Source organism: Grampus griseus, assembly GCF_964374135.1.
Source record: "Grampus griseus genome assembly, chromosome: 17".
Lineage (NCBI taxonomy): Eukaryota > Metazoa > Chordata > Mammalia > Artiodactyla > Delphinidae > Grampus > Grampus griseus.
This window is the reverse complement of record NC_139011.1, coordinates 52,862,232-52,877,870: the sequence shown is the minus strand read 5'-3', so window position 1 is coordinate 52,877,870 and position 15,639 is coordinate 52,862,232. Positions and strand designations below refer to the sequence as shown.

The following is a 15,639-nucleotide window of genomic DNA, read 5'->3' as shown; positions in this document are numbered from 1 at the left end:
GTCGATTAGTCTATGATATAGGATGCAAGAATGTACAATGGAGAAAAGACAGTCTCTTTAGCAAGTGGAGTTGGGAAAGCTGGACAGCCACATTCAAATCAATGATGTTAGAACACTCCCTCACACCATACACAAATAAAAACTCAAAATGGCTTAATGGCTTAAACATAAGACAGGACACCATAAAACTCCTAGATGAGAACACAGGGAAAACATTCTCTGACATAAATTGTAGCAATGTTTTCTTAGATCAGTCTCCCAAGGCAAAAGAAATAAAAGCAAAAATGAACAAATGGAACCTAATAAACTTAAAAGCTTTTGCACAGCAAAGGAAACCATCAACAAAACAAAAAGACAACATAAGAATAGGAAAATAATATTTGCAAATGATGCAACCGACAAGAGGATAATATCCAAAATATACAAACAGTTCATGCAACTCAATATCAAAAACAAACAAACAAATAAACAATCCAATCAAAAAATGGGCAGAAGATCTGAATAGATATTTTTCCAAAGAAGACATACAGATTGCTAATAGGAACATGAAAAGATGCTCAATATTGCTAATTATTAGAGAAATGCAAATCAAAACCACAAGATATCACCTCACACCTATTAGAATGGCTAATATCAGAAAGTCTATAAATAATATCAAATGTTATTTATGGGATGTAGAGAAAAAGGAACCCTCCTACATTCTTGGTGGGAATATAAATTGGTTCAGCCACTGTGGAGGACAGTATGGAAGTTCCTTAAAAAACTAAAAATAGAGTTACCATATGATCCAGCAATCCCATTCCTGGGTATATATCCCTAAAAAACAAAAACACTGATTTGAAAGATACATGCACCCCAATGTTCATAGCAGCACTTTTTACAATAACCAAGATATGGAAGCAACACAAGTGTCCATCGACAGATGATTGGATAAAGAAGATGTGGTGGTGTACATATATATATGAATATTACTCATCCATAAAAAAGAATGAAATATTCCTATTTGTAGCAAAGTGGTTAAATCTAGAGAATATTATGCTTAGTGAAGTCAAACAGAGAAAGACAAATACTATGTGATATCCCTTACATATAGAATCTAAAAAATAATACAAATGAAAGTATATACAAAACAGGAACAGAGAGACATAGAAAACAAACTTATGGTTACCAAAGGGAAGAGAGAGGGGGCAGGGACAAATTAGTGGTATAGGATTAACAGATACAAACTATTATATGTAAGATAGATAAGCAACAAAGATTTACCATATCACACAGGGAATTATACTCAATATCTTGTAATAAACTATAGAGGAATGCAATCTGCCAAAAATACTGAATCACTATGCTGTACACCTGAAACTAACACAATATGGTAAATCAACTACACTTGAATTTAAAATTGCATTAACTGTCAAAAAAGAAAAGATTAGGTGATGTCTGGGCAGCATTCGCAAACTTTTCTTTCAGGGCTTTCAATAAATGAATGTTTTGCTGAAAGCGTGCTTTTGGTTTTAAGGTTCATTGGATTCGCTGGCAAAATAACCACTCGGCTCATACAAATAAACAGCTTTAAGCAATTCTTTAATGAAAGATGATTTAACTTAATTTTAATATACAATCAATATACAAAATAATATACAAAAGAATAAGAATATTAAAAAAAAGTAACAGGGTATACATCACCGAACTGGGCCGACACCTACTTCCAGATCCAAGCAGCAGCTGGGAAGGCCCGAGTAACAGAAATCTGGAGCCCCAATTGGGAAGGGTCCCGGGCAATGCGTCCATCCCACGGGTGAGACTTCAGGTCGGAGTTCTGGGGACTTCCGTTTATAATTCCAGGCCGCAAACTGATATCATCAGTTTGCGGGCAAAAATGCAGCTCTGGTTCAATTGTAACATTGCTGTTAATTTCACCATGTGAGTCCCAAGATTTTCCAGATCCCAGGGGTCTGGCCAGGTCCCCAGAGCTCAAGAAATTCCAAGACCCACTCCCTTTCTTATTGTAAGCACCGCTTGACTTGCTAACAGCAATTGTTAGGTGTGCAAGCAGGTGCGCAGGGTCACAGGTCCGTCAAAGACTTGCTTATTATGCCTCTGAAGCCTAAACAAGACTACTTTATTAATTTTCCCAACAGTGAAACCAAAACCTCTAAATTGGAATTACTATGCAAATATGATATACTTCAAACAGATCTCAAATATTAATTTTACTAAACCATTATTTTTACTGAAGCAAAGTTTTATATTTAACCTTCTAGAAAACCCATATGAACCAGAATTAAACATATTATCTGCATTTTACAGTTGAGAAAAATTGAGGCTTAGTTTCTATAGAGGGCAGCCTCTCCTCTAGCGCTCCTAGTTCCTCTAGGGCAGGTATTCACCTCTGACTTTCTGGTACCTGTAGAGGGCAGGCCATATACTTGATGCTCAAAAAAAATTGTTGAACTGAAATAGAGGCTCATAGTTTGTCCAAAAATCGGCATGACTGAGACTAGGACACAATTCTCCTGGCTCCAGGTTTCCTTTGTTGATCTGCAACAAAAATGTATCTATAATTGCACACTCTGATCACATTACTATGATTATTTTTTTTTATCCTAAGGACCATACTTATCTTCCCCTTACTTTTAGATCAAATATGAGCAGCCCTTCTGCTTCCAAGAGCATTTGCACTTCTTCTCTGGCCCACTTATTTTGTTTGTTTTTTTTGTTTATTTGTTTGTTTGTTTTAACTCCACTCTCTTCAACCTAGCTAAATGAGACTTCTTAATTAGGTTCTTTATTTTTTCTCATAGCTTTACTTTCCTTTCTTCTTTATATGCATATGAACAAAATAAATGAGCTCACTATCCTGTTTCCTTTTCTTCCATCACACTAGTCCCTTCTCAACCCCACCTTCGGAGCCAGCGTTAGTCGCCTTAAAATTTCCAGGGTCCACTGAACAATGCTGGGCATTCCTGGTGTATTAAGATTCCCTTCCTCTTGAGTGATTCCCATCCATTCTCTGTGACTTGCCTGTGTCACATTCAGATTGTAAACCCAATGGACGAAGAACATAACTAATGCTGTGTTCACAAAATGCAGCAACAAAATGAATATTGCTGGTAGCAGCTATGACTATAACATTCAGAATTTTAATTAACTAGCAGACAATTGCATTAATATAGTTACTTTAAAACTCTCTTGGAACATATTTGACTCATTTTAGTCACTGCTGAAGTAATGAGCACAAGTGAAAAGCTGATGTAATGTTGATGGCCTCAGGAAAAGTTCTCTGGAACAATCTTCAGGGTGTTTCATACCTCAGAACACATAACCTCTTTTGTTGCTAAATCATATCTATTTCAGAAATGTTGCTATTAAGCAGTCAAAGCAGTATATTACATACATTCTCATGTTTTACAGACCATGTATTAATGGGCAAATATGCAGGTTGGTGTGTAGATAATTCAACACAGAAATCTTATAATTATTAGTGAGAATTACAATCTTCCCTTTGTGTGACACTGAAAATCTGAATCTAAAAGCCCTAATTATCACTCGCTGCCTTCTCTTTACATGAAATAATAAGACAATCAATCAAGACTCATAAGACTTCATCTTGAAGGGCATGGACAATGTCACAAGTGTCATTAACAGCTCGTGTTCTGTACCTAATGCTAATAGAAAACAGGAGGCTATTGGCAAATATGTCCTTGAATTACCTCTGAAAATGGAACTCTTCTCTTTTTGTATAGTAACACATCTCCATCTGAAAGATAATTTGCCTTGTATAACAAAAATTTGTATAAAAGGCTCATTTCTGAAGATATTCCATGGACAATTCTTTTTTTTTCTTTTTTTTTCATTATTTTGCTTTTAATTATCAGAGTATAGTTGCTTTACAATGTTGTTAATTTCTACTGTACAGCAAAGTGAATCAGCTATACGTATACATACATCCCCCTTTTTTGGGGATTTCCTTCCCATTTAGGTCACCACAGAGCACTGAGTAGAGTTCCCTGAGCTATACAGTAGGCTCTCCAATAGTTCATTTTAGTTTTTAGGTTTGCCTGACCAGAGGATGTCCCTCTGCTGGCTTGATTTTTCTTCCCAGCAGCACCCAAACTTCCAATCTTCCACCCCTTCAAACCAGGTTATTTGTCCTGGTCTGCGCCTTTAGTACTTACAAAGGACTTGACTTGGTGAGGAGTGCATGATATGCACAAGGTTTAGATTCCCTCATCCTGCCAGCAACTCATAAACAGGACAAAACTAAGCTAATTCAAATCCTTTAGTTTGCCCTCTAGTCTACCAGTACCGTATTTTTGAGTTGGCATTTTCATTCTGTACCATCTTGCGCACTATTTTTCAACTAAGTATATCATGTTAATCGCTTGACCTAGGCCTCTCATGTGACCTTTTACTGGAAGTGGGGGGTGGGCAAGGGAATGCTTAACAAGCCAGAATGTCCATGTTCTCATCATAGTGCAAAACCAAAGGCCTTTCTTGTTGGTTTAACCTGAGGGGAATTACAAAAGATATTAGGTCCATCGGCTAGACTGGTAGTTTCCTCTCCAGCCTCACAGTCCCAAAGCCTCCATTTTGGCCCATGCATCCAGCAGGAATTACACTCATCAGTCATCGCTCTCGCATGCATACCTAAACAAGACCGGACCAAAGTGCTCCTGGTCCTCTTTCCAAAGCACTTTTTCAGGACACCTGACCCCTCAGGCCTGTTTCTAAGTGGGCTAAGGCCACAGTGGACTTCCAATGAGCCTTTCACATGACATACACAGGGCTGCAAAAACTTATGGCTGGGTTACTTGAAACCAAAGCATAAGCATTTTCACAGGGGGTGGAGATCTGGAGTGGCAGAACTGATTTGCCATGCTCCACTCTCAGTGATATTCCAGGAGAAGCACTCTAGGACAGGAAGTACAAGTCTGGCACCAGAGTTTAGGACTTTTAATTTGTCCCAAAGTTGCTAAAGCAAAAATCATGATAAAACATTCTGCTTTCCTTTATAACCCACCAACGCAAAAACAAAAACAAAAACTCCGTAGGAAAAAAATGGTTTTGTACATGGGAGGAAACAATATAAATTCAAAACTTACAGATAAGGGTTAGCTCTATCACTCATCTCTTTAAAAAGTTTATACGAATATCCAGTCAACACCAACAGGGTTATCTCCCTTGAAATGTTATCTATACGGATTTCCAAGTAGACCACAGGGCTATATACTGTCTTGGAATGTCCTCAGAAGGCTCCGTCATTGAGCAGGTAACAGAGTAAAAACCTCAGAGTCCTTTCTTTCAAATGTAAGAGGGGAAGACAGGGATAGAAGAAACTATTCAAACTTCGTCTTCTTTCCTTGTGGCTTGTGGTCTCCTCCTCCTCTGCCTCCTCAGAAGCCTCCTCGCCCTCCAAAGCCTCCCCAGCCTCGGCCTCCAAATCCACCTCGGCCTCCTGCTCGGCCACCGAAGCCACCTCTGCCTTCTCCTCGGCCACCGAAGCCACCTTCACCCTTAGGCTTGGCCCAGTCCAAAGTAACTTTGTTTCCATCGATTTCGCCATCTTCCATGGCCTCCTTGACAGTTTTGGCCTCTTCCTCGCTGTTGAAGTCTACAAAACCAAACCCCTTAGAGGATCCAGCTTCCCGGTCAGTGACTATCCTTGCAGGAATAGAGCCGTCAAACGACTCCTTTTCTGTTTCTTCTGTAGTATCCTCAGATAGACCTTTTTTTTTTTTTTTTTTTTTTTTTTGCGGTACGCGGGCCTCTCACTGCTGTGGCCTCTTCCGTTGCGGAGCACAGGCTCCACACGCGCAGGCTCCGGACGCGCAGGCTCAGCGGCCATGGCTCACGGGCCCAGCCGCTCCGCGGCATGTGGGATCTTCCCGGACCGGGGCATGAACCCGTGTTCCCTGCATCAGCAGGCGGACTCTCAACCACTGCGCCACCAGGGAAGCCCCCTCAGATAGACCTTTGACAAACAGAGTTTTGGAAGGCTGGCTTCTTGCATTATGTTGTCCCCTGGGTCCTTGCAACTCCAGCCTTATGGCTCTGCCCTCAATTTCCCTTTTATTACATGAATTTAAAGCTTCTTTAGCATCTTCAAATGATGCAAATTCTATAAATGCATACCCTTTAGATTTGCCATTTTGGTTCTGGGGCACTTTGATAAACGTTGCCTCCTCAAATACTTCCTGAAGAGTTTCTTCCATTGCACTATAGGAGAGGTTGCTTAAAATCAGGGTTTTTGATTCACCAGTCCAAGTGCTATTCTTTCCACCTCTATAGTCTTGACTTTGACCTTTCTCTCCAGTATAGTACAGGGAAATGGATCGCCCATCTATCTCTGTTCCCTGCTTTTCTTCCAAGGTTTTCTCTGCATAAGCTTCTGTCCTAGATTCAATATAAGCAATCCCTTTACACTTTCCATCCTTGCTGACTAATCTGATCTCCACAGCATCTTCAAACACTTCTTTTAATTCTTCCTGAGTAACTTTATAAGGAAGATTTTTAGCCAAAAGTGTTCTCGCATCTCGTTCTTTCTTACTGTCTTTCCCCTTTGGTTTTTCTAGTTTAATTTCATTGCCAAAGACTTTTAAACCAGTGAGTTCCAAGGCTTTTTCCAGGTCTTCAGCAGATCCAAAATCCACATAGCCAAACTTCCTAGACAAACCAATTCTGACATCAACAACTGCAAGATCATTTTTTGCAAAAAGGTCACTAATACCCGTTTTCATTTCAGGAGCAGATTTACTGAAGTTCAGGTTTCCAACAAAGAGATTGAAAGATGTAGTTGGTTCTGTAGCTTCCACTTTCTGTTTCTTGGCTTCGGGAGCTGCTTTTTGTTTGGCCATTTCCTTCGTTCGCTTTCCAGGTGCTTCTTTGACAAGTTCTTCCTCCTCGTCCTCCTCCTCATCGTCCTCCTCCTCATCATCCTCCTCGTCCTCCTCCTCCTCCTCATCTTCCTCGTCATCCTCCTCATCTTCATCTTCAGCAGTGCTCTTTGCCTTCACAGGAGCAGCTTTTGCTGGAGATTTCTTTCCTTTGGCTGGTGCAGTCTCCATAGCTTCTTCTTCAGAGTCATCCTCGTCATCCTCATCATCCTCATCATCGTCTTCATCGTCATCCTCATCCTCGTCGTCCTTGTCATCCGAGGCAGGAGCAGCAGTTGCTTTCATCACCGTGGGCTTGAATTCATCCTCCTCCTCCTCTTCATCCTCCTCCTCCTACTCTTCACTGTCATCTTCATCTTCCTCATCACTGTCTTCCTTCTTGGCATTCTTGCCGTTCTTTGCTCTCTTGGCTGGAGCGGCTGCTCCCTTCTTACCAGGGGTTGCTACCAATGCTTTGCCTGGTGTGGCTCCCTTTTTGCCAGGTGTTGCTACTGCTTTGGCAGGTGTAACTGTCTTCTTGGCTGGCGTAGCGGCTGTCTTTTTACCAGGGGTGACAACTGCTTTCTTTGCCGGTGTGGCAACTGCAACCTTTTTTGTTGGGGAAACCATCATCTTCTTTGCTGGAGTTGTGGTAGACTTTTTGCCTTTTTTCTGAGGAATAACAACCTCTTCTCCACTGCTATCATCCTCTTCATCTTCTGACATTTCCTCATCTTCACTATCTTCTTCTACCTCCTTTGGGGGAGGAGCCATTTTCTTGGGGTCACCTTGATTTTTACCGGCCTTTGCAAGCTTTACCATGATAGCGGCTTAGGACTGCGGACTGTGTGGCGAGCGAGTGGCGCAGATGAGCCCAGAAGAAGCGAAGCAACATCAATGGCAGCCACTGATCGCAGAGCTCGTAAGCTTGGCTGCCAGCTAGAGCTCGAGACTCGACAATTCTTTTCTTAATTTTCTGTATCGTAATTAAAATCTATGACCTAAACCAATTTTTATAAATATGTAATAATGGAATAAACTCAGAGTATTTAAATTATTATTCTTATTGATACATTTTGAGTCATCCATTTCTATAAAGAAAATTCAAATGTATTTTAACTAAATTCTATAAAATTTTACTGCATTCTTGTGCTAAACACTGGGGTTGTGAGGCAAGTGTGGAGGTCTTTGCCTTCTTGGAGGTCACAGTTGATGAAGGAAAACATTACATAGGTAATCATGGGACTTCTGAATGCTACAACTGGGGGAAAACAGGCAACTGTAGGAGCATATGAAAATATGATTTAACTTAAACAGAAGAGCCATCACCTCATGACTTAGGAAATGGTCCATTGTGGCCAATAAACTTTTCCACTCACCAGAGTCAGAACTAACTCTTTCTACACAAACCAATTCAGCAGGGCAAGGGCCAACCTAGTTAGCTCTATTGGTAATAGTCTGGAGCTATTGAAGTAGAAATTTTAGTTCCATTTTAGATCACTTGGCTTCCCGCAGGAGGACACTCTCCTCTCTCCCCACCCTACCCTGACTAGCTGCCCCGGTCTCCAGCAAAATGTGTAAAATGGAAACTGCGTATAAGTATATGAATGAGTCGGCATAAACTCTCCTTCACTGGCAAGTCTAAGGAAAAGGTCCTGCTGATTGGGTCAGCAGCTGCATTTGCATGTGACTATGAAACCTATTATTACTCAGACAATACTTGGAAACATCCTTGAATGTAAATAAGAAGTTGAGATAGTGCCAGTTGTTTATTAAAATGCTTTTTAAATATTTGGAGTGAAGAAGAAGTGATATTTCATGGAGTCTAGAGCCAGAATTATGTATATTAAAAGCCATATTAAACTTTTCAAAACTATTCTGCTAAGCAAGAAAATGAAGGTAGACAGGTTTTAATAAAAGCTTTTAGAATGGGCAATCAGAGTATTCCTTACACATGGCAATCAAAAATATCTGTAGATTGAATGAATTACTACAGAGCTGAATCAGTGGGCTTGGGTTCTTGCCATGTAAAACACCTTATGAAGAACATAGTTTGCCTTATAACAGGATACACAAGATCTAATTGCATGGACAAGATAGCATTTATCGCCATTTTACTCTTGATGCCCACTTTTCAGTGGTCATTTCAGCTTTAACTTCCTCTCAAGGAGAAAGTGATAATATAACAGGATCCTTTCCAGACCATGTTCCCAGACGTTGGTAAGATTATTGGCTTGAAAGAAAGCACACAGCAGCCCTGACTGTAAGTCCCCTGGGCATGAAGTAGCAGCTCTCTGCTGACATGCTGCAGCATGAGGGTAAGAAGCAGCAGAGTATTAAAGGAAGAAGCAGCTGCTTATTCCAAACTGATAATGATCGAGACCCTCTAATACATAAACAGTCAGACACGGATCACAGGCTTGATCGTGTCCTAGATAAAATCCCTAAAAATAAGGGCCTAAATGTCCACCTTATGTCTGGCATTCTGTGTGTCCCTTCAGGGTACATCTTTGTCTGTGGTTTACCTATTTTGGACATATGAATGTCTTGACAGCTGGCAAAAAGCTAGTATTGGGATCAAAACATTCAAACTGAGAGCAAGAGAATATTTTCAAATGAGTGCTAAATAGTTTCATTCCTCAATCCCTTGTTAGGTCTGTGCCCCTTATCAGCAGAAAGTGACCAGAGCAGTCATTGCCCCTCTTCCCCCAAGACTGAGAAATGATCAAAAAATGGGGGAACTGAAACAGTGAGCAATCAGTCAAATCCATTTCACCTGCATTCACTAATTAAGGTCATCTACAGAAGACTTGCTTGTCCTCCAAGCAGCACCTAAACAATAAGATGTTGCCCCAGTTGTTTTCCAGGAACTGGGGTCAGCTGTGTCTAGTTTGAGCTTAGCTATTAAGACAGGTTAGGACCACTGGCCCTACAAATGGGCATAAGCAAGGGTCTGCTTGGTGATCTTTTGACGTCAGAGGGCATAAAACTCCACCCCCAGGTCATGCTAAGCAACTCCACTTTTAAATGTGCAGAGGACTGTAGCTTAGTTACCTCTGCACAGAACTGTGGTTACTGCACCTTTTTCTAATCACCTTTAGCCACGCTCCCCATTCCTCAGACGGCCCTACTTATTTACTCTTTATTCCACAAATACCCTAGCCCTCTGCCCTTGGGAAGGCATATCTGAGATTTGTTCTTCTCTCCTCGCTTTGCTGCCTTGCGAATAAACCCTCTTTCTTTTTTTATTCTTTTTTTTAACATCTTTATTGGAGTATAATTGTTTTACAATGGTGTGTTAGTTTCTGCATATGCATGTATCTCCATATCTCTTCCCTCTTGGGTCTCCCGCCCTCCCACTCTCCCTATCCCACCCCTCTAGGTGATCACAAAGCACCAAGATGATCTCCCTGTGCTATGCGGCTGCTTTCCATTAGCTATTTTACATTTCGTAGTATATATAAGTCCATGTCATTCTCTCACTTCATCCCAGCTTACCCTTCACCCTCCCCATGTTCTCAAGTCCATTCTCTAGTAGGTCTGTGTCTTTATTCCTGTCCTGTCCCTAGGTTCTTCATAACCACTTTTTTTTGTTTGTTTTAGATTCCATATATATGTGTTAGCATACAGTATTTGTTTTTCTCTTTCTGACTTATTTCACTCTGTATGACAGACTCTATCTAGGTCCATCCACCTCACTACAAATAACTCAGTTTCACTTCTTTATATGGCTGAGTAATATTCCATTGTATATATGTGCCACATCTTCTTTGTCCAATCATCTGTTGATGGACACATAGGTTGATTCCATGTTCTAGCTATTGTAAATAGAGCTGCAATGAACATTGTGGTACATGACAGTTTTTGAATTATGGTTTTTCTCAGGGTATATGCTCAGTAATGGGATTGCTGGGTCATATGGTAGTTCCATTTTTAGTTTTTTAAGGAACCTCCATACTGTTCTCCATAGTGGCTGTATCAATTTACATTCTCACAAACAGTGCAAGAGGGTTCCCTCTTCTCCACACCCTATCCAGCATTTATTGTTTGTAGATATTTTGATGATGGCTGTTCTGACTGGTGTGAGGTGATACCTCATCGTAGTTTTGACTTGCATTTCTCTAGTGATTAGTGATGTTGAGCATTCTTTCATGTGTTTGTTGGCAATCTGTATATCTCCATTGGAGAAATGTCTATTTAGGTCTTCTGCCCATTTTTGGATTGGGCTGTTTGGTTTTTGATATTGAGCTGCAAGAGCTGCTTCTAAATTTTGGAGATTAATCCTTTGTCAGTTGCTTCACTTGCAAATATTTTCTCCCATTCTGAGGGTTGTCTTTTCGTCTTGTTTATGGTTTCCTTTGCTAGGCAAAAATTTTAAGTTTAATTAGGTCTCATTTGTTTCTTCTTGTTTTTATTCCCATTTCTCTAGGAGGTGGGTCAAAAAGGATCTTGCTGTGATTTATGTCATAGAGTGTTCTACCTATGTTTTCCTCTAAGAGTTTGATAGTGTCTGGCCTTACATTTAGGTCTTTAGTCCATATTGAGTTTATTTTTCTGTATGATGTTACAGAGTGTTCTAATTTCATTAATTTACATGTAGCTGTCCAGTTTTCCTAGCACCATTTATTGAAGAGGCTATCTTTTCTCCATTGTATATTCTTGCCTCCTTTATCAAAGATAAGGTGACCATATGTGTGTGGGTTTATCTCTGGGCTTTCTATCCTGTTCCATTAATCTATATTTCTGTTTTTGTGCCAGTACCAAACTTCCTTGATTACTGTCGCTTTCTAGTATAGTCTGAAGTCAGGGAGCATGATTCCTCCAGCTCCGTTTTTCTTTCTCAAGATTGCTTTGGCTATTCAGGGTCTTTTCTGTTTCCATACAAATTGTGAAATGTTTTGTTCTAGTTCTGTAAAAAATGACAGTGGTAGTTTGATAGGGATTGCATTGAATCTGTAGATTGCTTTAGGTAGTATAGTCATTTTCACAATGTTGACTCTTCCAATCCAAGAATATGGTATATCTCTCCATCTGTTTGTATCATCTTTAATTTCTTTCATCAGTATCTTACAGTTTTCTGCATAAAGGTCTTTTGTCTCCTTAGGTAGGTTTATTCCTAGGTATTTTATTCTTTTTGTTGCAATGGTAAATGAGAGTGTTTCCTTAATTTTTCTTTCAGATATTTCATCATTAGTGTATAGGACTGCAAGAGATTTCTGTGCATTAATTTTGTATCCTGCTACTTTACCAAATTCATTGATTAGCTCTAGTAGTTTTCTGGTAGCATCTTTAAGATTCTCTATGTAGAGTATCATGTCATCTGCAAACAGTGACAGCTTTACTTCTTCTTTTCCAATTTGGATTCCTTTTATTTCTTTTTCTTCTCTGATTGTTGTGGCTAAAACTTCCAAAACAATGTTGAATAATAGTGGTGAGAGTGGGCAACTTTGTCTTGTTCCTGATCTTAGTGGAAATGGTTTCAGTTTTTCACCATTGAGAACAATGTTGGCTGTGGGTTTGTCATATATGGCCTTTATTATGTTGCGGTAAGTTCTCTCTATGCCTACTTTCTTCAGGGTTTTTATCATAAATGGGTGTTGTATTTTGTCAAAAGCTTTTTCTGCATCTATTGAGATGATCATATGGTTTTTTTGTCTTCAATTTGTTAATATGGTGTATCACATTGATTGATTTCCATATATTGAAGAATCCTTGCATTCCTGAGTGAAACCCCACTTGATCATGGTATATGATCCTTTGAATATGCTGTTGGATTCTGTTTGCTAGTATTTTGTTGAGGATTTTTGCATCTATGTTCATCAGTGATATTGGTCTGTAGTTTTCCTTCTTTGTGACATCTTTGTCTGGTTTTGGTATCAGGGTGATGGTGGCCTTGTAGAATGAGTTTGGGAGTGTTCCTCCCTCTGCTATATTTTGGAAGAGTTTGAGAAGGATAGGTGTTAGCTCTTCTCTAAATGTTTGATAGAATTCGCCTGTGAAGCCATCCGGACCTTCGCTTTTGTTTGTTGGAAGATTTTTAATCGCAGTTTCAATTTCAGTGCTTGTGATTGGTCAGTTCATAGTTTCTATTTCCTCCTGGTTCAGTCTCAGAAGGTTGTACTTTTCTAAGTATTTGTCCGTTTCTTCCAGGTTGTCCATTTTATTGGCATAGAGTTGCTTGTAGTAATCTCTCATGATCCTTTGTATTTCTGCAGTGTCAGTTGTTACTTCTACTTTTTCATTTCTAATTCTATTGATTTGAGTCTTCTCTCTTTTTTTCTTGATTAGTATGGCTATTGGTTTATCAATTTTGTTTATCTTCTTGAAGACCAGCTTTTAGTTTTATTGATCTTTGCTATTGTTTTCCTCATTTCTTTTTCATTTATTTCTGCTCTGATCTTTATGATTTCTCTCCTTCTGCTAACTTTGGGGTTTTTGGTTCTTCTTTCTCTAATTGCTTTAGGTGAAAGGTTAGGTTTATTTGAGATGTTTCTCGTTTATTAAGGTAGGATTGTATTGCTATAAACTTCCCTCCTGGAACTGCTTTTGCTGCATCCCATAGGTTTTGGGTCATTGTGTTTTCATTGTCATTTGTTTCTAGGTTTTTGTTTTGTTTTGTTTTTCTTTTTGCGGTACATGGGCCTCTCACTGTTGTGGCCTCTCCCGTTGCAGAGCACAGGCTCTGGACGTGCGGGCTCAGCAGCCATGGCTCATGGGCCTAGCTGCTCCGCAACATGTGGGATCTTCCCAGACCGGGACACGAACCCTTGTCCCCTGCATTGGCAGACGGACTCTCAACCACTGCGCCACCAGGGAAGCCCTGCTTCTAGGTATTTTTTGATTTCCTCTTTGATTTCTTCAGTGATCTCTTGGTTATTAAGTAGTGTATTCTTTAGCCTCCATGTGTTTGTATTTTTTGCAGATTTTTTCCTGCAATTGATATCTACTTTCATAGTGTTGTGGTCGGAAAAGATACTTGATACGATTTCTATTTTCTTTCAATCTTGTTTAATGTGTCATTTAAAGCTTGTGTTTCTTTATTTATTTTCATTTTGGATGATCTGTCCATTGGTGAAAGTGGGGTGTTAAAGTCCCCTACTATGATTGTGTTACTGTCGATTTCCCCTTTTATGGCTGTTAGCATTTGCCTTGTGTATTGAGGGGCTCCTATGTTGGGTGTATAAATATTTACAGTTGTTATACCTTCTTCTTGGATCAATCCCTTCATCATGATATAGTATCCTTCTTTGTCTCTTGTACTAGTTTTTATTTTAAAGTCTATTTTGCCTGATATGAGAATTGCTACTCCAGCTTTCTTTTGATTTCCATTTGCATGTAATATCTTTTTCCATCCCCTCACTTTCAGTCTGTATGTGTCCCTAGGTCTGACATGGGTCTCTTGTAGACAGCATGCCTATGGGTCTTGTTTTTGTATCCATTCAGTCAGTCTATGTCTTTTGGTGAGAGCATTTAAACCATTTACATTTAAGGTAATTATCGATATGTATGTTCCTATTACCATTTTCTTAATTGTTTTGAGTTTGTTATTTTATGTCTTTTCCTTCTCTTGTGTTTCCTGCCTAGAGAAGTTCCTTTAGCATTTGTTGTAAAGCTGGTTTGGTGCTGCTGAATTCTCTAAGGTTTTGCCTTTCTGTAAAGGTTTTAATTTCTCTGTCGAATCTGAATGAGATCCTTGCTGGGTAGGGTAATCTTGGTTGTAGGTTTTTCCCTTTCATCACTTTAAATATGTTCTGACACTCCTTTCTGGCTTGCAGCATTTATGCTGAAAGAGCAGCTGTTAACCTTATGTGGATTCACTTGTATGTTACTTGTTGTTTTTCCCTTGCTGCTTTTAATATGTTTTCTTTGTATTTTATTTTTGATAGTTTGATTAATATGTTTCTTGGTGTGTTTCTCCTTGGATTTATCCTGTATGGGACTATCTGTGCTTCCTGGACTTGATTAACTATTTCCTTTCCCATATTAGGGAAGTTTTCAACTATAATCTCTTCAAATATTTTCTCAGCCCCTTTCTTTTTCTCTTCTTCTGGGAACCCTATAATTTGAATGTAGGTACATTTAATGTGGGCCCAGAGTTCTCTGAGACTGTCCTCAATTCTTTTCATTCTTTTTTCTATATTCTGCTCTGTGGTAGTTATTTCCACTATTTTATCTTCCAGATCTCTTATTTGTTTTTCTGCCTCAGTTATTCTGCTATTGATTCCTTCTAGAGAATTTTTAATTTCATTTATTGTGTTCTTCATCATTGTTTGTTTGCTCTTTAGTTCTTCTAGTTCCTTGTTAAACATTTCTTATATTTTCTCCATTGTATTTCCAAGATTTTGGATCATCTTTACTATCATTATTCTGAATTCTTTTTCAAGTAGACTGCCTATTTCCTCTTCACTTGTTAGGTCTGGTGGGTATTTACCTTGCCCCTTCATCTTCCGTGTGTTTCTCTGTCTACTCATTTTGCTTCACTTACTGTGTTTGGGGTCTCCTTTTCACAGGCTGCAGTTTTGTAGTTCTTGTTGTTTTTGGTGTCTGCCCCCAGCAGCTATGGTTGGTTCAGTGGGTTGTGTAAGCTTCCTGGTGGAGAGGACTTGTGCCTGTGTTCTGGTGAATGAGGCTGGATCTTGTCTTTCTGGTGGGCAGGACCATGTCTGGTGTGTTTTGGGATGTCTGTGACCTTATGTTCATTTTAGGCAGCCTTTCTGCTAGTGAGTGGGGTTGTGTTCCTGTCTTGCTAGTTGTTTGGCATAGGGTG

The 15,639-nt window shown here is 39.5% G+C and overlaps 1 protein-coding gene across 1 annotated transcript; it reads right to left on the bottom strand.

The window, feature by feature from the left end:
* Positions 1–5,336: 5,336 nt before the first annotated feature.
* On the bottom strand, positions 5,337–7,817 carry LOC309835318 (nucleolin-like; the record flags this gene model as incomplete). Its single annotated transcript, XM_082674737.1, is given in 4 exon segments — positions 5,337–5,393; positions 5,397–5,725; positions 5,972–7,226; positions 7,230–7,817. Coding segments are annotated over 4 exon segments (2,106 nt in total). The 5' UTR covers positions 7,695–7,817.
* Between the last annotated feature and the right edge of the window lie 7,822 nt (positions 7,818–15,639).